Source organism: Takifugu rubripes, chromosome 22 (assembly GCF_901000725.2).
Source record: "Takifugu rubripes chromosome 22, fTakRub1.2, whole genome shotgun sequence".
NCBI classification, from domain to species: Eukaryota; Metazoa; Chordata; class Actinopteri; order Tetraodontiformes; family Tetraodontidae; genus Takifugu; species Takifugu rubripes.
The window spans coordinates 272817-296492 of NC_042306.1; the positions used below are offsets into that span (position 1 = coordinate 272817).

The 23676-nt window shown below is 52.3% G+C and overlaps 2 protein-coding genes across 8 annotated transcripts in view; both read left to right on the plus strand.

Moving 5' to 3' along the window:
• Positions 1 to 9522, plus strand: part of LOC101073556 (supervillin-like) — a 29546-nt gene extending 20024 nt beyond the window's left edge. For 6 of the 7 annotated variants that reach the window (XM_029831402.1, XM_029831403.1, XM_029831398.1 and 3 more), the window contains 20 exons: positions 1850 to 1945; positions 2101 to 2181; positions 2268 to 2445; positions 2535 to 2719; positions 2792 to 2947; positions 3017 to 3153; positions 3270 to 3417; positions 3494 to 3639; positions 3845 to 4020; positions 4117 to 4264; positions 4346 to 4631; positions 4810 to 4961; positions 5063 to 5168; positions 5243 to 5450; positions 5539 to 5672; positions 5854 to 6009; positions 6083 to 6226; positions 7141 to 7262; positions 7371 to 7526; positions 8034 to 9522. In XM_029831402.1, the coding sequence (XP_029687262.1) occupies positions 1850 to 1945; positions 2101 to 2181; positions 2268 to 2445; positions 2535 to 2719; positions 2792 to 2947; positions 3017 to 3153; positions 3270 to 3417; positions 3494 to 3639; positions 3845 to 4020; positions 4117 to 4264; positions 4346 to 4631; positions 4810 to 4961; positions 5063 to 5168; positions 5243 to 5450; positions 5539 to 5672; positions 5854 to 6009; positions 6083 to 6226; positions 7141 to 7262; positions 7371 to 7526; positions 8034 to 8120 (3002 nt within the window). In that variant the 3' untranslated portion in view covers positions 8121 to 9522. Of the gene's footprint in view, positions 1 to 1849; positions 1946 to 2100; positions 2182 to 2267; positions 2446 to 2534; positions 2720 to 2791; positions 2948 to 3016; positions 3154 to 3269; positions 3418 to 3493; positions 3640 to 3844; positions 4021 to 4116; positions 4265 to 4345; positions 4632 to 4809; positions 4962 to 5062; positions 5169 to 5242; positions 5451 to 5538; positions 5673 to 5853; positions 6010 to 6082; positions 6227 to 7140; positions 7263 to 7370; positions 7527 to 7661; positions 7684 to 8033 lie in introns of all 7 variants that reach the window. The other variant, XM_029831400.1, reaches the window with a different exon arrangement.
• An 804-nt stretch (positions 9523 to 10326) lies between these two features.
• Positions 10327 to 22075, plus strand: LOC101075280 (E3 ubiquitin-protein ligase MARCH6-like). Its single transcript, XM_029831422.1, has 26 exons — positions 10327 to 10640; positions 11274 to 11370; positions 11517 to 11590; positions 12498 to 12641; positions 12719 to 12791; positions 13426 to 13606; positions 15500 to 15695; positions 15836 to 15897; positions 16034 to 16066; positions 16257 to 16308; positions 16405 to 16463; positions 16536 to 16616; positions 16723 to 16791; positions 16908 to 16982; positions 17538 to 17672; positions 17750 to 17869; positions 18149 to 18249; positions 18331 to 18468; positions 18537 to 18732; positions 19403 to 19472; positions 19549 to 19730; positions 19814 to 19948; positions 20120 to 20209; positions 20297 to 20429; positions 20989 to 21124; positions 21475 to 22075. The coding sequence occupies exons 1-26, from the start codon at positions 10622 to 10624 to the stop codon at positions 21557 to 21559; spliced, it is 2736 nt and encodes a 911-aa protein (XP_029687282.1). The 5' UTR covers positions 10327 to 10621; the 3' UTR covers positions 21560 to 22075.
• The last annotated feature ends 1601 nt before the right edge of the window (positions 22076 to 23676 follow it).

Genomic DNA, 23676 nt, shown 5'->3' on the forward strand with positions numbered 1-23676 from the left:
GATACGTCCATCTCCATCGGCACCACCATGTGGTGTCTAGGGTCAAAGATGGTGGCGACGCTACAAAGTCTGTGGAACTCTCTGGTTCCTGGCTCCATAGAGCTGCTGGATATAGATCATATGTATATAGATCAACATACAGACAATTGAGTGGGGGTGTTGCCCCAGATTCTTTATGCTGTGTCGGTGACTGTGTCATGACTGTGTCGTGACTGTGCCGGTGACTGTGTCGGTGACTGTGTCGTGACTGTGTCGGTGACTGTGCCGGTGACTGTGTCGGTGACTGTGTCGTGACTGTGTCGGTGACTGTGTCGTGACTGTGCCGGTGACTGTGTCGGTGACTGTGCCGGTGACTGTGTCGTGACTGTGCCGGTGACTGTGTCGTGACTGTGCCGGTGACTGTGTCGTGACTGTGTCGGTGACTGTGTCGTGACTGTGCCGGTGACTGTGCCGGTGACTGTGCCGGTGACTGTGCCGGTGACTGTGTCGGTGACTGTGTCGTGACTGTGCCGGTGACTGTGCCGGTGACTGTGTCGTGACTGTGCCGGTGACTGTGCCGGTGGCTGTGTCGTGACTGTGCCGGTGACTGTGTCGGTGACTGTGTCATGACTGTGTCGGTGACTGTGTCGGTGACTGTGTCATGACTGTGTCGGTGACTGTGTCATGACTGTGTCATGACTGTGCCGGTGACTGTGTCGGTGACTGTGTCATGACTGTGTCATGACTGTGCCGGTGACTGTGTCGGTGACTGTGTCGGTGACTGTGTCGTGACTGTGTCGGTGACTGTGTCGGTGACTGTGTCATGACTGTGCCGGTGACTGTGCCGGTGGCTGTGTCGGTGACTGTGTCGGTGACTGTGTCATGACTGTGTCGGTGACTGTGTCGGTGACTGTGTCATGACTGTGTCATGACTGTGTCGGTGACTGTGTCGGTGACTGTGTCATGACTGTGTCATGACTGTGCCGGTGACTGTGTCGGTGACTGTGTCGTGACTGTGTCGGTGACTGTGTCGGTGACTGTGTCGGTGACTGTGTCATGACTGTGTCGGTGACTGTGTCGTGACTGTGCCGGTGACTGTGCCGGTGGCTGTGTCGGTGACTGTGTCGGTGACTGTGTCATGACTGTGTCGGTGACTGTGTCGTGACTGTGCCGGTGACTGTGCCGGTGGCTGTGTCGTGACTGTGTCGGTGACTGTGTCGGTGACTGTGTCGGTGACTGTGTCGTGACTGTGTCGTGACTGTGCCGGTGACTGTGCCGGTGGCTGTGTCGTGACTGTGCCGGTGACTGTGCCGGTGGCTGTGTCGGTGACTGTGTCGGTGGCTGTGCCGGTGACTGTGTCGGTGACTGTGTCATGACTGTGTCGGTGACTGTGCCGGTGGCTGTGTCAGTGACTGTGTCGGTGGCTGTGCCGGTGACTGTGCCGGTGACTGTGTCGGTGACTGTGTCGGTGACTGTGTCGTGACTGTGTCGGTGACTGTGTCGTGACTGTGCCGGTGACTGTGTCGGTGACTGTGTCGTGACTGTGTCGTGACTGTGTCGGTGACTGTGTCGTGACTGTGTCGGTGACTGTGTCGGTGACTGTGCCGGTGGCTGTGTCGGTGACTGTGTCGGTGGCTGTGCCGGTGACTGTGTCGGTGGCTGTGTCGGTGGCTGTGCCGGTGGCTGTGCCGGTGACTGTGCCGGTGACTGTGTCGGTGACTGTGTCGGTGGCTGTGCCGGTGACTGTGCCGGTGACTGTGTCGGTGACTGTGTCGGTGACTGTGCCGGTGGCTGTGCCGGTGACTGTGCCGGTGACTGTGTCGGTGACTGTGTCGGTGACTGTGTCGGTGACTGTGTCGTGACTGTGCAGGACTGGCGGCCTCGTCCTCGGTCATCAGCCCAATCTTGGCTCCAGTCTGCAACAAGCTGAAGAGCAACACGTCTGCTGTCAGCAGGCCAGCAGAGGGTGAGAACAAGCTGCACTTGTACTGTCCAACACAACAACACTTCTTCTCTTGATGAACACAAGCGCACTGACCATGAAGATGCATAAGTGAAGCAAACAGCTTCTGCCTGAGGACTCTTGACACCATTACTGAGGCTAAAATGATTCACTGACAGACATTGAGGCCAAAGCTGACATGGAATCAGACAAGAAACTGGACAAGCTGGAGAGCTTTCTGGGTCGTTTGAACAGCAAAGGTGTGTATCCCACCAGAGGTGTGCATGTCACCAGCCACTATCTGCTTGACGGTCAGTGTTTGGTTCTTCTGGCATGCTGTGCTCAGTGGCAGGTCTTCAGGAAACCACGCTCACAGTCACTGAGAAGGCTGTGAAGGAGGTCATGAAACTTGATGATGAAATCTTCTCCAAGTTCTACAGGCACGTGGCAGAATTCCCTCACAAGCCAACGAGGATTGAATTCAATGAGGACTTTGATGCCATTTTTGGTTCTCAGGGTCCAAAGTGAGTAAATGCTCAGACCCCCCCCCAACCAGCACCACCACATCCCGTGTTCATGAACAAGCCTGCTATGGTCCTCTGCTTCCTCCCAGACTGGCTTCAGCCATGATGCTTCATAAACGGTTGGTACGGCCGTCACGGAATGTTCCGGCCTCCAGGAACCCTCTGAAGCTGCTGGCAGCCAGAGAAGACATCAGACACGAGTACACGGAGCAGCGTCTGAACGTGGCTCAGCTGGAGACCAGGAGGATGAAGGCGGAGAGGAGCGATCGCACAGGTGTGTGTTCTCAGGCTGTATTCCATGGAAACGTTCCTTTGCAACAACCTGTTGGCCCTGTTGTCCCTGCAGATAATAAAAGCTCGGAGTACTCCGAGGCTGCGCTCGCTGGTCTGGCCAGTCAAGAGAAGTTCAGCAGCGTGAGTCTGCGTAACGTCACCACCTCCGAGCAGACGTCCAACAACAGCGCTGTGCCCTTCAAGAACCTCATGCTCATACAAGTCAAAGGTCATTCGTTCATAAAGGGATTGCCCTCAAGAAAATGATAATTGTATTAAAGGCCTTTGTTTTCCACAGGCCGTCGCCATGTTCAGACTAGATTAGTCGAGCCCAGAGCATCATCGCTCAACAGTGGCGATTGTTTCCTTTTGGTTGCTCCTGAGCACTGCTCTGTCTGGATAGGAGAGTTCTCAAACATCATCGAGAGAGCCAAGGTACACACACACACACACACACACACACACACACACACACACACACACACACACGCCTCATTTCTCTGCCATGTGAGAAACTACAACGTTTCTCTACAACGTTACCTACTCTGTAGGTAATAGATCTGGCCAACTACATCCAGACAAAGAAGGATTTGGGCTGCAGAGCGAGTCACGTGCACACCATCGAAGAGGGTGTCAACACGCAGGCTCAGGATACGCAGGAGTTCTGGAGTATTCTGGGAGGGAAGACGGCTCACCAAGGTGGCCCATTGTGGCGATGCACTGCTGCTCAGACTGACTCTGGTGGGTTCCTCTGATGTGTCTGACCATTCTGCAGGCGCTGGTCCACCTGAGGAGGACGAGCAGTTTGAAAACGCCATCGTGGAAACCAACTGTATCTTCAGACTGCTGGATGACAAGCTTGTTCCTGAGGATGATGAGTGGGGGAAGGTCCCTCGTAGCTCTCTGTTGAACTCCAAAGAGGTGATTATGACTTCCTGTTGGACCACAGACGACATTTGTCTGTCATCATTTGTTCTTCCTGTATTTGGATTGAATATGTCAATATGTCATTGAATATGTCAAAGCCAGGTCAGAGTCTTTGTCCACTCTGAAGTCTGGATATCAGTCCAGTTCTGAAAAAGGTCCAGACAGACTCGTGTCTCTTTGTCTCTGTCCTCGTCTGCAGGTGCTGGTCTTTGACTTCGGCAGTGAGGTGTACGTTTGGCATGGTAAAGAGGTGACGCTTGGCCAGAGAAAAGTCGCCTTCCAGCTTGCGAAACACCTGTGGAACGGGATGTTTGACTACACGTGCTGTGACATTAACCCGTTAGACCCTGGAGGCTGCAACGCGCTCATACCCAGGTCAGGAACGCCGTTGCTGGTTGGGGTCAGGCCCCGCCCTCCTGTAACACACCTAGAGACGACCCTAATTTCCCTCATCTTCACCGTTCGTGACAGGAAAGGCCAGGGCCGTCCTGATTGGGCGATATTTGGTAGACTGACAGAGCACAATGAGACGATCTTATTCAAGGAGAAGTTCTCAGACTGGACAGACTCAAAGTTGTCCTCTCCAAAGGAAGGCATCAGTGTTGCACCTGAGCCAAAGGTGAACGTCCAACACAAAGTGCTTTCTTCCCTTCCTTTGTGTTTGGGTGTTGAATCCTAATTGTGATCTTTGCTCCCTCAGGCTCTGGAGGCGCCCGGGCGACAATGCCAAGCTTATGACGCTGCCCTGATGCTGCCCGTCCTCCAGACCTCCGTTTCTACCATCATAGATGGGGTAAATGTTGGACGTGGACATGGCTCACTGGAGACTGAAGACCACATGAGGACTCAGGAGATCGGCACAGTTTCTGTAGACGTCTGGCATATCTTGGAATTCGACTACAGTCGCCTGCCGCGACAGAGCATCGGCCAGTTCCACGAGGGAGACGCCTACGTGGTCAAGTGGAAGTGCATGGTCAGCACTTCAGGTAACAGCTGCAGTATTTATACCCAACACTTGTTTGGTCTACCGTTACCGTAAAAAAAACTTTTCTCAGAATTACCTGCTCATTAACTGGTTTTTGTACTTACGCCCCTGATGTTCTACTCTGATTGGACCTGACTATCTATAACAAAGTGGCCTGGCTGCCTGTCACTGTGTTCCAGTTGGGCGAAGGCAGAACCCAGAGGTGAGGAGCACTGGTCCTGGCAAGGAGAAGTGCTGCTACTTTTTCTGGCAGGGTCGCCACTCGTCTGTCAGCGAGAAAGGAACATCGGCACTGATGACAGTGGAGCTGGATGAGGAGCGAGGAGCACAGGTGCAAGAGCTCACGATGCTTGTGTAGCATCACAAGCTGCTGACGGTTGGGTGACGCAGGTGAGGTTTGCATTAGTGATAATGTGGCTTCTTGGCTCACAGATTCAGGTTCAGCAGGGAAAGGAGCCTCCATGCTTCCTGCAGTGCTTCAATGGAGGGATGATCATCCATGCTGGCAAAAGGGAGGAGGAGGAGGAGAACTCTCAGAGTACACTTCCACTCACACTAGTGTCATTTAGGGATAGGGAACAGCATCGCGTGTTCACACACTTGTGCTTCCAGGTGAGTGGCGTCTCTATTGTGTGCGTGGTGAAGTGCCTGTGGAGGGCCACCTGCTGGAGGTGGTCTGCCACTGCAGCAGCCTGCGGTCCAGAGCTTCCATGATCCTGCTCAACATCAACAAAGCCATCATCTACCTGTGGCACGGCTGCAAGACACAGGTGCACACACGGAGCGTGGGCACCACCACCGCGCTCAGGATCAAAGAGCAGTGAGTGTGAAATGGTGAACCAAGGACATTTTGGATCCAGTAAACGTACCTTTATAAATATCTGTGCACAACTGCCCGGCTGTGTCAGGTGTCCGCTGGAGGCAGGTCTGCACAGCAGCAGTAAGGTGACCGTCCTGGAGTGCGATGAGGGCGCCGAACCTCCTGGATTCTGGGAGGCTCTGGGCAGGAAAGACAGGAAAACCTACGACTGCATGCTACAAGGTGCAGTCTGAAAATAGCACTTCACAGCATCACGTTTCATTCCCATAGTTAGAAGCTAACGGTGGAAGTTTTGAAGACATCTGGAGACCTTTTGAAGATCTGGAGACAAAGGAATAAGACAGAATAAGAAAGGGTTTAAAAATGAACCATATGGGGGCTGATTTCTTGTTCTGTGCTTCAGATCCAGGAAAGTTTAACTTCACGCCACGGCTTTTCCATCTGAGCAGCACATCTGGGGAGTTTGTAGCGAGAGAGTTCTTCCACCCGTCCAGAGTCCCGGACCGGGTCAGCTCGCTGCCCTTCCTGCAGGAGGACCTGTACAACGCTCCGCAGCCGAGTGAGGCCCGACCGCACAGATGCCCCAAACAAAGCGCTGCTTCGCCTAATGTGATGACGTGTTTCCCTGGCAGCTTTATTCCTCGTCGACAATTTCCACGAGGTGTACCTGTGGCAGGGCTGGTGGCCCCAGGACAGCGAGAGCACCGGTTCAGCCCGGATCCGCTGGGATGCAGACCGGAAGTGTGCCATGGAGACCGTGCTGCAGTACTGCAGAGGTGAGAGCTCTGGACACCTGGACTCTACTGGACCAGCTGTGGCTTTGGTCTGAAACGTGCACGTGACCTTTGGCCCTGCTCACACTGCAGGCAAATCTGATTTGTTGATCTTGAAGCGCTTGAATGACCTTTGCAAGCAGAACGTGTTGTGTCTGCCCTTCAGAGCCTGATCAGGACTGGTTGCCCTGGCAACAATGTCCGCTTCAGTACTCGTGCGGTGGCGTTTGTGGGTGCTGAAGCAGTATAGCAACATGGAGGAAGCGGTTCAGACGCGTGTGCACGAGACCAGGGTGCTCCTCGCTCCACCCTGTCCTCGGTGTCCACCCATGACACCAGTGTCCCTCTTGCGTCTCCATTTTGACGACGTCAGTGATTGTCGGTCGTGTTGCAGTGACGCAACAGGCACACCAAATCCGGGGGGGGGGGGGGGAGCGGGGCCTCTGATAAAGGTGAAGGTTCCATGTCTGCAGCTTGATGTGACGTTGTGCACGTGCAGCAGGGGGCAGCGCATCATTCCTGCTGAAGGTGCTGGAACGTTTGGGTGGACTGATCAGTGGTTGAGTCTGGGGGAGAACAGATAAATGAAGCAGCTCCACAGCTGCCAGCCTGATAAATCAATTAAGAGATAATTAAGAAATGTCCCTTTTAGGAATGTTAGAGATGGAAAACCTTCGTTCTGCCTTCTTTGGTTCAAAGATTACATGAGTTTGTCCCTTCAGACCGGTGGTTCCTGGATTGTTCTGTTCATAAGTGGCCATAACTTCTGTTCTCTGAACAGGAGCTTTGGAGCAGCACTCTTCAGACACGTTTGCTTCTTTAGCACCAGTGAAAGACCAGTTGTGGAACTTCTTCACAGCTCCTTGGAGCAGTAATGTTTCCATCATTGTTTTCCTACGGCTGGTTTCCTCCTACAGAGAAGGACGAGGAGAAGGTGCAGAAGTCGTATCTGATTCACGCCGGTCTGGAGCCCCTCACCTTCACAAACATGTTTCCAAGCTGGGAGCACAGAGAAGACGTGGCTGAGATCACGGAGAGGGTCGTTACTACACCAGCACAACATCGGCATCATCAGTGTTTTTACAACAACTTTAACACAGGAGATTCCGAGCTTCAACCTTCCCAATAACATCTGCTGTGTCTGCAGGAAGCAGAGGTCTGCAGCCAGATCATCCTGGTGGAGGACGTGTTAGCACGCCTCTGTCAGGACACCTTCCCTCTGGCTCAGCTGCTGGCCCGGCCGCTGCCGGAGGGCGTGGACCCTCTCCGGCTGGAGCTTTACCTGTCTGACCAGGATTTTCAGGTGTGCCCGTAGATCTTTATCACAAACCAACATCAGATTACTGCTTTGAGATGAATAATCCCTAAAATGGTCGGCCTCATCGTCATCATCACACTCTCTTCATATTTCCCGTCTCCATCAAATTCTCACTAGCAGACAAACTTGTAGGTGGATCCAGGTAAGAATTCCCACCAGTTTGCCGATTCTCTCCTCTTGATCACTTTCTTTGAGCGTCACTCCTGTTTCACTAACAAACACGGTGCTGGTGAAGGTTTTCTGATCACCATTATTCGTTTGTGCGGGCAGCGACCACGCTGGCTCCGGGGGGGGGGGCATGAACGCACCGCTCCAAACTTCCAAGCTAACTTCCTGTCTGTTCACCCGACCCTCATAAAGACGGGTGACACTCGTCAGGCTCACTCGGCTTGTTAGCATTCGCTGAGGGAGCCTGGAGCTTCAGTGTCCTCCCTGTTTGGGACGGACGGACCGATTCTGCCTCTGAGCTGTGATTTCTCCTCTTTCCTCCAGAAAGCTTTGGACATGACGAAGGAGGAATATGAAAGTTTGCCAGGGTGGAAACAAGTGAACATAAAGAAAACCAAGGGGCTGTTCTGAAGAGGGCTCGGCCGAGCGAGGAGACGGAGACGGGACGTTTGTGGCTCTCGTTGAGGACAACCGCTCCTGCTTCCTCCCTCAAGGAGAACCACTGGGAATGTTGCTGTGTTCTGGTGACTGGCCCCCATCCCGGAAGTCCTGGACCCTGGGACTCCTCCTGGGCTAGCTTACACTTTTGATTGAGTCACTGTGTGTGTGTGTGTGTGTGTGGGTGTGTGTGTGTGTGATATTTGTGTAAACGCTGGACGCAGCTGCTGTGTGTAGATGAGGCGTGTTGACGTGCACAGTGCCTTGATCTTGATGTACAGTTTCTATACGCAACATCGAGTCTTTTGATGGATCCTCTTTGTGACACATGAATGAACACAATAACTTCACACACTCCTGGTGGATTCAGCAGCAGCCGCTCGTGTCGTCCACCCAGAACCGTTGCTGCAGGTTAGTTCTCCTGAACGTGACCTCGCGGGGGCGTTCAAAGCTCCTAAAGTCCAGTGAGTGAGAAGAAAGTATCTGATTTATATAGGAGGATAATGTAAAGAGGCCCAAATTACGTCTTAAAGGAGTAAAACTATGAGCATATTTATTGATATCATCACAGGGGGTCCTTGAGTCCCTGGGTGGAGGCAAGACCACCAGACACCATCGATCCCAGACACGTACGCACCGAGCAATCTTCAGACGGGGGGGGGCTCACAGCGGGAACTGCAAGCTGTCCAAGCTGCATTGGGCCAAGATTATATATGTCATAACATCTGTTATGTATGTTATAACATCTGTTATGTATGTTATAACATCTGTTATGTATGTTATAACATACAGCACACATGATGTATACGATGGGAGATGATGTGGGGGGGGGGGGGGGGGGGGGGGGGGGGGGGGGGGTGCTAGAGAAGGTGGAACAGAGATCAGCCCAACATGAGGTGGTTACCCCAAGCCGTGTGGCAGGAAAGGTCAAAGGTGAAGGATGACTGAGAACTGGTGTGGACACTGTTGATAAAGCACCTGTAGATAAGAGGGCTCCTGATTTGAGTTGAGTTTGAGTTGATTTGAGTTCAACCTGGACCCGGTTTCTCTGCCAAGAACCAGAAACTCACAGGGTCTAGGGTCAGGGTCTCGGGTCAGGGTCTAGGGTCAGATGTCAGATGTTAAACGTTGGAGCGGGACGAACCAGGTTGTCCACCTACAAACAGGGAGAAGATGTTTTGGGGAGGAGAGCTGCTCCTAATGTTTGTTCCCAGGGTGAAACCAGAATCTGGGTGGACAGTTTAGCTCAGCGGTGCTTCAGATGCTCCGGAGCGTCTCTGAGGACCTCAGTGTTGTATAAAAGGTTTGTATTATTATTTTGTACATGTGTTTGACCTGCCCGTGTAAATAAAGGTGAAATTAGAGTATTACTGAAGGTTCCTGCCTGTATTCATGGCCTTGGAGCTCGTTGTGTGACTGCTTTTGACTGAATCACTCAAAGGAGTCAATGATTACTGATGGTTTACTGATTGTTTGCTGATTGTTTGCTGATTGTTTGCTTCTCTACAGGGAAAAATCAGGGATGAAAAACTAATAAAAAGTGCAACTAACAGAGTCCACGATAACTTCTACAATAGACAGGAGTGCAAAGGTCCGATGTGCTGTGTGATGCAGCAGATGTCAAAGTTCTAAACAGATCCGAGTGTTGCGGTTTGAGGCAGCCCAACAAGAGCTTTTCATTAAGATTAAGATCTTAAAGAACTCAGGTGGTGAAAAGGTGCGCAGAGTGCAGCTCGTTCCTCCGAATGAGGGGCGCCTGGTGACCCAGGAAGAGAGGTGAGAAGAACGGGGGAAGCTACGACGGGACGGGACAGAACACGAGGAGATACCATCGACCCACGTTCACCACCAAGCGAAGAAGCGACCAGACGCAGGTGAGCTGGAGGCTTTTGAAGGGTGCTGATTGGTGACCAGCTGCAGGTGTGACGGGCACCAGCGAAAGGTCCCCAGGTGGATCCACCACGCCCCCTAGTGAGAGAACCAGGAACTGCCTCCAGGGTGTGTGTGTGTGTGTGTGTGTGTGTGGAGGGGGGGGGGGGGGGGGGGGGGTATTTACTCCAAAATTATAATAATAATAAAAATGTATTAAAATGCTGCTTGATGCGCAGCTCCAAGACAGGGTTGGTGCTCCCTGTGGACGAGAGAAACCACCAGCAGCGCCACCTAGTGGCGACCAGCCGCGTTACCACGTGTTGCTCTCGGCTGCATCGCTGGCCATCAAGCGAAGAAAAAAGAGCCACGCACGGCCGACACGCACGGCCGACACGCACGGCCGACACGCACGGCCGACACGCACGGCCGACACGCACGGCCGACACGCACGGCCGACACGCACGGCCGACACGCACGGCCGACACGCACGGCCGCTTCATTCTGACTGCAGCTTGGACTAAACTTTGCCTCGAAATGTTGCATGTGGGCGGCTGTTCCTGAAAGGGCGACGACGGTGCCGCTGCTTCATCAGCCAGTCAAAGATGGACACCGCGGAAGAAGGTGAGTGTTATTAAGGGAGTGTTATTAAGTGGTAATAATCTGGAATGTGCGCCGGACCTCCAGCGCCCGGTGGCGCTTGGAGCGCTCGGAACCACCCTCAGGACTCCGAGCCACCGACGGACGCGAAGCCTCGGAGCGGCGGGGTTAGCTGGCGGCTAGGCTAGCTAGCGTTAGCATCCCGTTAGCTGCTGGAACCGAACTATTGTTTTGTTTGTGTTTGTTTTGTGTGATGTACAAAAACAACATTTCGGTAGCATATAACACAGCTGGGAGAGCCTCGTATTAAGACTCGTCGTTATTACATCGTGTAATAACGCAAGCTCATTATTACATGGTTTTTAACCAGTGTATAGATGAAAGAATAAAAGCAGTGTTGTAGCCTAAACAGTAGATGTTCAGTTCCTAAATCGCACATTTCTTACGGCACATTTCATTGTTATTACAGTGTTATTACAGTCTCAGTGTCTCGTGTACACTCCAGGTTAATGATAGTGGTTTAGTCAGAGCAGCCAGATAATCCAGAGATTAGTTTGATCTCTGGAGAAGCCCTGACCACTTCATCAGCATTCGGTCTGATCTGAAGCCATTCCACCAGGTTCTGGTTCTGAAGCTTTACGGGCCCCCTCTGTGCAGATATCTGTCGGGTGTGTCGCTCCGAGGGGACCCAGGACAGACCGCTGTACCACCCCTGCGTCTGCACCGGCAGCATCAAGTTCATCCATCAGGAATGGTACGTTCAGGCGCCGCCTCTCGTTTGGTGCCTTTATTATCGTGTAATTACTAACGAGGACGTGAGCAGGGCCCCTGTGGACGGTGGGGTCCATCAGAGCGGCGGTGGCAAGCCTGTAACTCCGCCTCCTTTTGGTTGATCCCCAGTTTGCTGCAGTGGCTGAAACACAGCAGGAAGGAGTACTGCGAGCTGTGTCAGCACCGGTTCGCCTTCACGCCAAGTGAGTGCCTCACCGTTCCCAGTAGGATGGCGCCGGTCCCACCTCTGGTTCACCCCCCCTGGTTCACCCCCCCTGGTTCACCACCTCTGGTTCACCCCCCCTGGTTCACCCCCCCTGGTTCACCCCCTCTGCTTCACCCCCCCTGCTTCACCCCCCCTGCTTCACCACCTCTGGTTCACCCCCTCTGGTTCACCCCCCCGGTTCACCACCTCTGGTTCACCCCCCCTGGTTCACCCCCCCTGGTTCACCCCCTCTGCTTCACCCCCCCTGCTTCACCCCCCCTGCTTCACCACCTCTGGTTCACCCCCTCTGGTTCACCCCCCCTGGTTCACCCCCTCTGCTTCACCCCCCCTGGTTCACCCCCTCTGGTTCACCCCCTCTGCTTCACCACCTCTGCTTCACCCCCTCTGCTTCACCCCCCCCTGGTTCACCCCCCCTGGTTCACCCCCCCTGGTTCACCCCCTCTGCTTCACCCCCCCTGCTTCACCCCCCCTGGTTCACCCCCTCTGGTTCACCCCCTCTGCTTCACCACCTCTGCTTCACCCCCTCTGCTTCACCCCCCCCTGGTTCACCCCCTCTGGTTCACCCCCCCGGTTCACCCCCCCCGGTTCACCCCCTCTGCTTCACCACCTCTGGTTCACCCCCCCTGGTTCACCCCCCCTGGTTCACCCCCCCCGGTTCACCCCCCCCTGGTTCACCCCCTCTGCTTCACCACCTCTGCTTCACCCCCTCTGGTTCACCCCCCCCGGTTCACCCCCCCCTGGTTCACCCCCTCTGCTTCACCCCCCCTGCTTCACCCCCCCTGGTTCACCCCCCCTGCTTCACCCCCCCTGCTTCACCCCCCCTGCTTCACCCCCCCCGGTTCACCCCCCCGGTTCACCCCCTCTGCTTCTGTCTGTCCCTGCAGTCTACTCGCCGGACATGCCGTCTCGCCTGCCGGTTCAGGACATCTTCGCCGGGCTGGTGGCCAGTGTCGGCACCGCCATCCGGTACTGGTTCCATTACACGCTGGTGGCCTTTGCCTGGCTCGGCGTGGTGCCTCTGACGGCGTGTACGTTCCCGGGAAAGCTTCTACACCAGTTTCTGTGTAAAGATAATGACGCTGAACGCGTTGCTCTGCTCCGACAGGTCGTATCTACAAGTGTCTCTTTACGGGCTCCGTGAGCTCCCTCCTGACGCTGCCCTTGGACATGCTGTCCACGTAAGTGTGCTCGCTGTCCCCGTCTGTTTGTGTTGCACACACGAGGTTAGAGGACAGGTCAGATATCAGCTGGAGGACCATGACAGCGGGTCAAACATCCCTGAGGGTTCAACTGGAGGGTTGTGGGTGTGAAAGTGGCTGGGAGGTGGTGTCCCTGCACCTGAAACACACACAGCTGCTCCAGACCCATCACCTGACCCCCTGCTGCTGCTGTGGGTCTCAGCTCACCTGTCCTGAGCCCTGGTGCAGCTCCCTCTCAGTGGGGACACCAACACCAGGAAGTGGAGCAAGTTCTGTGTCCTGTGAACTTCTGCACTTCCTCCTTGATTTCCACACACACTTCCTGGCCCAGGTGGGGTGAACTGTGGGATTCTGAGCTGTCCCAAGTCCACACAAGTCACGTCTGATGCATACCTGATAAAATGGGCGGGGCAAGTACACTTCCAGGTAACTTGGCAGCAGAAGGACCATGAAGTAGGTGAAGCAAAGACAGGAAGTGATGCAGCATGACTGCGTAGAAGCAGACGGCAGGTAGAGAAGAGGCGGAGCAGTGAGGAGGCTCGTGAGGATGAGGAGCAGGGCTGAGATGTGAGATGCAGCCAAGAACCATGGTTGATGTGGACTCTCCTTGCAGACAGAACCTCCTTGCAGATTGTCTCCAGGGCTGCTTTGTGGTGGCCTGCACTCTGTGCGCCTTCATCAGCCTGGTGTGGCTCCGAGAGCAGATCGTCCATGGTGGGGCTCCTCAGTGGCTGGAGCACCACCAACCTCCTCTGGTTCCTGGCCAGCCCAACGGCCCCGCCCCCCCCAACCAGGTGAGAACCACTGATCTGGTTTCCATTCATTTCCAGCATGTTTGACCCTGTTGACAAATAAACAGGAACCAGATTAATATAATCTGACTGAGATGATCCCATTTAGATCACTCTGAAAACTACCAAGACATGGATGGATGGATGGATGATGGATGATGGATGGATGGATGATGGATGGATGGATGAATGATGGATGATGGATGGATGATGGATGGATGGATGGATGGATGAATGATGGATGGATGGATGGATGGATGGATGGATGGATGGATGGATGATGGATGGATGGATGGATGGATGGATGATGGATGGATGGATGGATGGATGGATGAATGATGGATGATGGATGGATGGATGATGGATGGATGATGGATGGATGGATGATGGATGGATCAGTGATAAGATGTTTACACAGACTCTACAGACTCTCTGTTTACATGCACTCTACATGTTTACATGGACTCTACATGTTTACATGGACTCTACATGTTTACATGAACTCTACATGTTTACATGAACTCTCCATGTTTACATGCACTCTCCATGTTTACATGAATTCTACATGAACTCTACATGTTTACATGAACTCTACATGTTTACATGAACTCTACATGTTTACATGCACTCTCCATGTTTACATGCACTCTCCATGTTTACATGAATTCTACATGAACTCTACATGTTTACATGAACTCTACATGAACTCTACATGTTTACATGGACTCTACATGTTTACATGCACTCTCCATGTTTACATGCACTCTCCATGTTTACATGAATTCTACATGAACTCTACATGTTTACATGAACTCTACATGTTTACATGAACTCTACATGTTTACATGAACTCTACATGTTTACATGAACTCTACATGTTTACATGCACTCTCCATGTTTACATGCACTCTCCATGTTTACATGAATTCTACATGAACTCTACATGTTTACATGAACTCTACATGTTTACATGCACTCTCCATGTTTACATGCACTCTCCATGTTTACATGAACTCTCCATGTTTACATGCACTCTCCATGTTTACATGGACTCTCCATGTTTACATGAACTCTCCATGTTTACATGAACTCTCCATGTTTACCTGCACTCTCCATGTTTACATGGACTCTCCATGTTTACATGAACTCTACATGTTTACATGGACTCTCCATGTTTACATGAACTCTACATGTATACCTGCACTCTCCATGTTTACCTGCACTCTCCATGTTTACATGCACTCTCCATGTTTACCTGCACTCTCCATGTTTACATGCACTCTCCATGTTTACATGAACTCTACATGTTTACATGAACTCTCCATGTTTACATGCACTCTACATGTATACCTGCACTCTCCATGTTTACCTGCACTCTCCATGTTTACATGCACTCTCCATGTTTACATGCACTCTACATGTTTACCTGCACTCTCCATGTTTACATGCACTCTACATGTATACCTGCACTCTCCATGTTTACCTGCACTCTCCATGTTTACATGCACTCTCCATGTTTACCTGCACTCTCCATGTTTACATGCACTCTCCATGTTTACATGCACTCTACATGTTTACATGCACTCTACATGTTTACATGCACTCTCCATGTTTACATGCACTCTACATGTTTACATGCACTCTCCATGTTTACATGCACTCTACATGTTTACATGCACTCTACATGTTTACATGCACTCTCCATGTTTACATGAACTCTCCATGTTTACATGGACTCTCCATGTTTACATGCACTCTCCATGTTTACCTGCACTCTACATGTTTACATGCACTCTCCATGTTTACCTGCACTCTACATGTTTACCTGCACTCTCCATGTTTACATGCACTCTCCATGTTTACCTGCACGTGTAAATTAGCTTGGCTGATCTTCAGGTCCCAGCTGAGAACATCGGTCAGGCTGCTGCTGCAGACGAGGCTGCAGCCGGGGCGCCTCTCGCCGACCCCCCCGACAACCTGGACCCTGCAGATCCACAGGAGGCTGAAGACCACCGAGATGAAGCTGAAGTTGATGATGAAGAGGAGGAAGAGGAAGATGTCAGGCTACAGGATGCAAATAATGGAGGGCAGGGTGAGTGTGAGAAGGTGGAGGTCCATGATTATTGATGATCTTGTCAGGAGTTTCTGAAATAAATCATATGTTTGTCTCAAATGACTGAAGAACTTTGGTGGACTGGGTGCTTTTGTTCAGTTCTTATTTGTGCTTTGTAGAAGACTTGAACTGGAACGCTCTTGAGTGGGACCGTGCAGCCGAGGAGCTGACCTGGGAGAGGGTGGGTCCCTTTTTATTCCCCCGTGTCCTCTGTCTGCTCTGCATGGACAGCTGGGACACAGACATGCGTGACCATTCCCTTCTGTCTTTACATCCTTGAGGAATATATTTGACATTGCTCTTTGTCTTTGTCCCAGATGTTGGGCCTGGACGGCTCTTTGGTGTTCTTGGTAAGTGCAGACGGCTCATGTTAGGAAGAGGCGTGTCAGCACCGGGACCGTCTCGTCTCGCCACAGCTAACTCCAGAAAACTCCCTCACATTTGGTTGAAAAGCTCCTCTGAAATTTAACAAGTTTAACAAGGTCTGTAGAGCAGAAACGATGTAGTTGGAGGTCTCAGAGATCCATCTGTGTCTCCTAGGAGCACGTGTTCTGGGTGGTGTCTCTGAACACACTCTTCATCTTGGTCTTTGGTGAGTCAGAAGTGTCGTAAACCCAAAGAATCTCTCAGGATTGTTGAGCAGGAACGACCTTTGAAAGCTTATCCTCTGATGTGCTGTGCTCTTCAGCTTTCTGTCCGTACCACGTTGGCCATTTCTCCGTGGTTGGACTGGGCCTTGAAGACTACGTGAGTGCAGAGCTGCATCATTTCAGAAGCTCTGTGTTTGTCACATGGTCATCGTGTTGTGTCTGTTTGCAGATGAAAGCCTCCCACTTTGATGGCCTCATCACCACCATCCTGGGGTACATCCTCCTGGCAGGGGCTCTCATCGCCTGCCACGTATCCATCGCCACCCTGCTGTGTGTCAGGCTGAAGGCCAATCCTCAGCACCCTCGTTAAACTCTTGACAGCACTTTGTTGTTGGTTCTTAACTTACGCTCTGCAGGCTTTGGCTTCGTTAGTGAGGTTTCAGCGCTCCGGGCGCCTCCTGGGTGTCTGCTACGTTGTTGTCAAGGTAAATTAATGCTGGGTGTCAGAAGGGCTTCCTAAACACTCTGATGTTTTACGATGAACATTTTTCACACAGCAACAGCCCGAGAAACCTTCTTGTTCTCTGTGTTTATTTTGCAGGTCTCTCTTTTGGTCGTCATGGAGATAGGACTGTTTCCACTCATTTGTGGCTGGTGGCTGGACATTTGCTCACTGGTCAGCTCAGATAACTGTGGTGACAATACTGCCCCTCATTTCAAATACCGTATTGGCCCGAATATAAGACGACCCTGATGATAAGACGACCCCCTCTTTTTCAAGACTCAAGTTTGAAAAAAGACTTTTTGAACACCAAATTTCATTTTTATACAGAAAATAATGACATTACATCTGAAACAAATGATTATATCTTCGACCCACTTTTCTCCAGATTGTCGCTACATTTCTCTATTTTCTGTTATCTCTTCTGTTATTTTCTTCTCTTTTCTGTCTTACCGCTATTTTTTATTTTTCTTCTTCGTGCTACTGCTATTTTTATTTTTCTTCTTCGTGAGAGGGGTTCGCTTTGGCCTGGGACGTTAAGTTCAGCATTCGCTTCAAATATATCTGGCGCCATCTAGCGTTGTGAATAGGTATAATGTCTAGACCGCGAATGTAAGACGACCCCACACAAAAAACACCGTCTTATATTCGGGCCAGTACGGTAGTCCCCTTCCTGCCAGCTCTGCGTATGTATGGTGACACACCGTGAGATGTGTTTCCTGCTTGTAGGAGATGTTTGATGCCACTCTGAAGGACAGGGAGCAGAGCTTTGACTCTGCTCCTGGTACTACCATGTTCCTCCACTGGCTGGTGGGCATGGTCTACGTCTTTTACTTTGCCTCATTCATTCTGCTTCTGCGAGAGGTAACGTAGCTGCATTTTAGACCCTTGTGGCTCATGGCATTAAAAAAGGTTGACAGAATAGTTTTTGTGTGTTCTAGGTACTCAGACCTGGTGTCCTGTGGTTTCTGAGGAACCTGAATGATCCAGACTTTAACCCAGTCCAGGAGATGATTCACCTTCCCATTTACAGACACCTGCGGAGGTTCATTCTCTCTGTGGTCAGTCGTCTCTCCTCTTCTGGTTCTCTCCATTATCACCACCTTCTAATCTTTGGAGCCAACGTTGCGTGTGTGAAGATGTCCGCTCAGATCTGCTGTTGCTATGAATGCTCAGTCCCCTCTGGACTCGGCTCTACTAGCAGAGCTGTTGGAGGTGCAGTAGACGTTGGGATGTCTGGTGATTAGGAATTCACAGAAGAGGATGGTGACAGATGCATGCTGGGTAATGGTCCCGTCTACGATGTCCACTGCAGCTGTGTCCTTTTCTGCCTCTTCCAGGTGGTGTTTGGCTCCATAGTTCTGCTGATGCTGTGGCTTCCTATTAGAATCATCAAACTGCTCTTCCCAACCTTCCTTCCATACAACGTCATGCTTTATAGGTGAGCACGTCACCACTGTCCGATCACATCCCAGAATAATCCTGAACAGATCTGAACGGCGTTCCATGTTGTGCTCTGCAGCGACGCCCCCGTCAGTGAGCTGTCAGTGGAGCTGCTGCTGCTTCAGGTGGTTCTGCCGGCTCTGCTGGAGCAGGGTCACACACGCCAGTGGCTGAAGAAGCTGGTGCACGCCTGGACCTTCACTGCTGGATACGTCCTGTAGGCTGGAGCCCTCAGAATGGGTGGCAACCGTCAGTACTGCTCTCCTAACTCCTGCTCCCCAACAGTGACCTTCACTCCTATCTCCTGGGAGACCATGAGGATGAGGACAACCAAATCAACAACAACCTTGCTGGTCGCCATCACAACAACAGGTTCCCCGCTTTTGGGGACGGGCTCCATGCTGCCCATCAGGCCATTTTACAGCAGGGCGGCCCTGTGGGTTTCCGGTCGTACCACCGGCCAGCCAACTTCCCCCTGAAGGTGTGTGGTCAATATCATCTATGGTGTGGTCAATATCATCTATGGTGTGGTGAATAGAATCTATGGTGTGGTGAATATCATCTATGGTGTGGTGAATAGAATCTATGGTGTGGTCAATATCATCTATGGTGTGGTGAATAGAATCTATGGTGTGGTGAATATCATCTATGGTGTGGTGAATAGAATCTATGGTGTGGTGAATATCATCTATGGTGTGGTGAATATCATCTCAGGTGTGTGGTGAATAGAATCTCAGGTGTGTGGTGAATATGATCTCAGGTGTGTGGTGAATAGAATCACTGCTGCAGGCTTTATAAGTTATTTATAAGTTATCTTAAGTTATTCCTGTTCCTGGGAACTGAACCAGCTTTTTATTCAACAGAACCCTTAAAGTGAGAACATCTGACAGCCAAGCATGTCTGCACATGTTCATCTGATCCATAACTGACTAAAGTGTGTGTGTGTGTGTGTGTGTGTGTGTGTGTGTGTGTGTGTGTGTGTGTGTGTGCGTGTGTGTGTGTGTGTGTGTGTGTGTGTTTGACACTTCAGAAATGATTGGAAGGTGCACCTTTGTGCAAGAACATCAAGCATAATATGTTTTTGTTGCTAGGAATGATTGTGGATGTGAAGCAGTTGAAGGTTCCTGACCTGAGTGTCTCTGCCTCTTCAGATCCTCCTGCTGGTGGTCTTCATGTGTGCGACTCTTTTACTGGCCAGTCTGATCTGCCTCACACTGCCAGGTATGTTGTCTCAGCGCAGAGGCCTTTTCTTGGTTCTACTTGCCGTCTTCTTCATGCCTGTGGCTTCTCTGATCAGTGTGTGCAGGCCGCTGGCTGATGTCCTTCTGGATGGGCAGCACCCTGGTCCATGAGCTGTACACTGCAGCCAGTGGGCTGTATCTGTGCTGGCTGTGCATCCGAGGCGCCACCATGTTGCTGTCCTGGATGCCACAGGGACGGTCCGTCATCATGATCAAGGTCCACGAGTGGACACTCATGGTAGTGTTGAGATCTCTTGGCTCCCCGCTGATGCTGTTGTAAAGAACAACAATGAATTCCTGTTGTGTTGTGGATGCCAACAGCTTCTGAAGACCATTGTGGTGGCTGTGATGTTGGCTGGGCTGGTTCCTCTGCTGCTGGGTCTGCTGTTTGAACTGGTAATCGTCGCTCCGCTCAGGGTCCCGCTAGACCAGACGCCACTCTTTTACCCCTGGCAGGTAGGAGTTAGGGTTAAAATAGAAAACATACCTACAATCAGGTCTGCCATTACAGATCCTGGACATGTGTAAAACTGGCTATAATGTCAGAGAAAAGGTGTTTGTATGAGAGCTCTGTGTGTGTGTGTGTGTGTGTGTGTGTGTGTGTGTGCGCGTGTGTGTGTGTGACAGGACTGGGCCCTGGGTGTGCTTCATGCTAAAATCATTGCTGCCATCACGTTGATGGGGCCTCAGTGGTGGCTCAAAACCGTCATCGAGCAGGTGGGAGCTCTCTTCCTTTCCAGAGAACATTTCCCAACACGTGGAGCCGATCCGGCGTGAACTGACACGTCTGCACGCCGTCTGCAGGTTTATGCTAACGGCATCCGCAACATTGACTTGCATTTCATCGTGCAAAGCCTGGCTGCTCCGGTGATCTGCATCCTGCTGCTGGCCCTCAGTGTTCCCTACACCATCTCCAGGGGCATCGCGCCACTGTTGGGTGAGTCTTTGTTTAAGAAGTCAACAACTTAGAGAAGGCTCAACTTTAGTTGCACCCCCATTTTTATCTGGACAGTGATTGATCGTGATAGTGAAGGACACTAGTAATGACCTACTGGTAATGACCTGCTGGTAATGACCTGCTGGTAATGACCTGCTGGTAATGACCTGCTGGTAATGACCTACTGGTCATGACCGACTGGTAATGACCTGCTGGTAATGACCTGCTGGTAATGACCTGCTGGTAATGACCTGCTGGTAATGACCTGCTGGTAATGACCTGCTGGTAATGACCTACTGGTAATGACCTACTGGTAATGACCTGCTGGTAATGACCTGCTGGTAATGACCTGCTGGTAATGACCTGCTGGTAATGACCGACTGTCCTGTTTGTTGTGACGTTATTCAGAGTTCTGTTGAAAAGGTTGATGCAGTATCGCCCTCCAACCACTGTGGGGCAACAGTCAGTCCTCCAGCAGAGCTGCAACAGCCTGTAACAGCCTGCAACAGCTGGGCCCTGCAGCAACAGACATGCTGTCTGTTCTGTCCCTCTTCTCCAGGTGTGCAGCCGGAGACGCAGATGCTGGTGGAGAGGAGGATCTACCCCTTCCTGCTGATGGTGCTGGTGCTCTTGGTGCTCCTTTCCTTCCAGATACGACAGTTCAGACGCCTCTACCAACACATTAAAAATGACAAGTCAGTCACGCACACGCCTCAGCAACGTGCACGCAGCCACAACACACACGCACGTCATAGACAGCCCTGCAGCATGAACACACAGCTCTGCACAGAAGGTGCTGCTGGGATGTCGATGCTGTTTCCTGTGAGTGTGTGAGCGTCTCCTCTGAGTGTGTGAGCGTCTCCTCTGGGTGTGTGAGCGTCTCCTCTGAGTGTGTGAGCGTCTCCTGTGAGTGTGTGAGCGTCTCCTCTGAGTGTGTGAGCGTCTCCTCTGAGTGTGTGAGCGTCTCCTCTGGGTGTGTGAGCGTCTCCTCTGGGTGTGTGAGCGTCTCCTTTGGGTGTGTGAGCGTCTCCTCTGTCACCTGCAGGTATTTGGTTGGACAGCGACTGGTGAACTACGAGCGTGCAGCAGGCAGGAAGAGGTCCGCCTCTCCCTTCAGCTCGCCCCCGTAGACCTGCTGCTCCCCTTGGCCGATAGACAACCCCCCCCCCCCCCCCCCCCCCCCCCCCGGGGGGCTGCAGCCAGCTTCCTGCTGGACATGGGTTCAGTTCTGAACAGCCGGCAGGTCCATCACCTGAGTCCGTGTCTCCTTAGTTTGGCTTCAGCTTTGACCTCATCGTGCTTCCATCTTCGATCCGCTACAGAACCAGTCGTTGCTTCTCTGACCGTTTTCAAATGTAGCAAATACATTATTTTATTTAATCTAGTTGTTTTTATTGATGTTTTTATTTTGGAATTTAGCTGCTACACAATGTTGCTTTTTATTTTTTGGAATTCAATGTAGGAAACAAGAAAAATCAAAGCACAGAACTTCCATCTGCGTCGTGCACAGTGTTGCCGTTTGGAATAAAGGAAGAGATGTGAGGCAGCACCGCTCCTCGTGCTCCTCGTGCTGCTTGTGCTGCTCGTGCTGCTCGTGCTCCTCGTGCTGCTCGAGCTCCTCGAGCTCCTCGTGCTCCTCGTGCTGCTCGAGCTCCTCGAGCTCCTCGTGCTGCTCGAGCTCCTCGTGCTGCTCGAGCTCCTCGTGCTGCTCGTGCTGCTCGTGCTGCTCGAGCTCCTCGTGCTGCTCGAGCTCCTCGAGCTCCTCGTGCTCCTCGTGCTGCTCGAGCTCCTCGTGCTGCTCGTGCTGCTCGTGCTGCTCGAGCTCCTCGTGCTGCTCGAGCTCCTCGTGCTGCTCGAGCTCCTCGTGCTGCTCGTGCTGCTCGTGCTGCTCGAGCTCCTCGTGCTGCTCGAGCTCCTCGTGCTGCTCGAGCTCCTCGTGCTGCTCGAGCTCCTCGTGCTGCTCGTGCTGCTCGTGCTCCTCGTGCTGCTCGTGCTGCTCGAGCTCCTCGTGCTGCTCGTGCTGCTCGAGCTCCTCGTGCTGCTCGAGCTCCTCGTGCTGCTCGTGCTCCTCGTGCTGCTCGTGCTGCTCGTGCTCCTCGTGCTGCTCGTGCTGCTCGAGCTCCTCGTGCTGCTCGTGCTGCTCGTGCTGCTCGAGCTCCTCGTGCTGCTCGTGCTGCTCGTGCTGCTCGAGCTCCTCGTGCTGCTCGAGCTCCTCGTGCTGCTCGAGCTCCTCGTGCTCCTCGTGCTGCTCGAGCTCCTCGTGCTGCTCGTGCTCCTCGTGCTGCTCGTGCTGCTCGAGCTCCTCGTGCTGCTCGTGCTCCTCGTGCTGCTCGTGCTGCTCGTGCTGCTTGTGCTGCCTCCAAAACAAGCCGTCACGTCAGTGCGTATAGACGCTCCGTACGTGCGTACGGACGCTCCGTACGTGCTTATAGATGCTCCGTACGTGCGTACCGACGCTCCGTACGTGCTTATAGATGCTCCGTACGTGCGTACCGACGCTCCGTACGTGCTTATAGAAGCTCCGTACGTGCGTACGGACGCTCCATACGTGCTTATAGATGCTCCGTACGTGCGTACCGACGCTCCGTACGTGCGTACGGACGCTCCGTACGTGCTTATAGAAGCTCCGTACGTGCGTACGGACGCTCCGTACGTGCGTATAGACGCTCCGTACGTGCGTACGGACGCTCCGTACGTGCGTACGGACGCTCCGTACGTGCGTATAGATGCTCCGTACGTGCGTACGGACGCTCCGATTTCTGTGCACGTTGGACCAGTTGGAGCTGAGACTGAATCTCTTCAGTCTTCAGTCCAATGTGTGAGATGAGCCCACTAACGTGACCTCTATTTAACTGCTTTTGTGCTGTGCTACTCGCATCCATCCAGCATCATGATGTTTAGGGATCTTTGTCGTCTTCTCTACCCCAGTTTGACGTCAGATGTTGGTCGTTTTTTCAAAGCAAATATTTCTATTTTTGTACGTCCATAAAGGCAGCGTACTGTAAAATGTAGCTCAGTGTTGGTTCAAGTCATTTCACACAAAATAAAGAATGAAAGTCTCCTCAGGCTGCTTCTCTGACTGAGTGTTCACCTGTGTGTGTGTGTGTGTGTGTGGGGGGGGGGGGGGGGTCCAACACGTGACCTTGACCGAGGTCGTAGCCTCATTTCACCGGACTGGCCAATGAACGCTTCATGCTTTAATACTGAGCAAAGGTAGATGATGGTCAACCAGGGGGCTTTTGTGTCC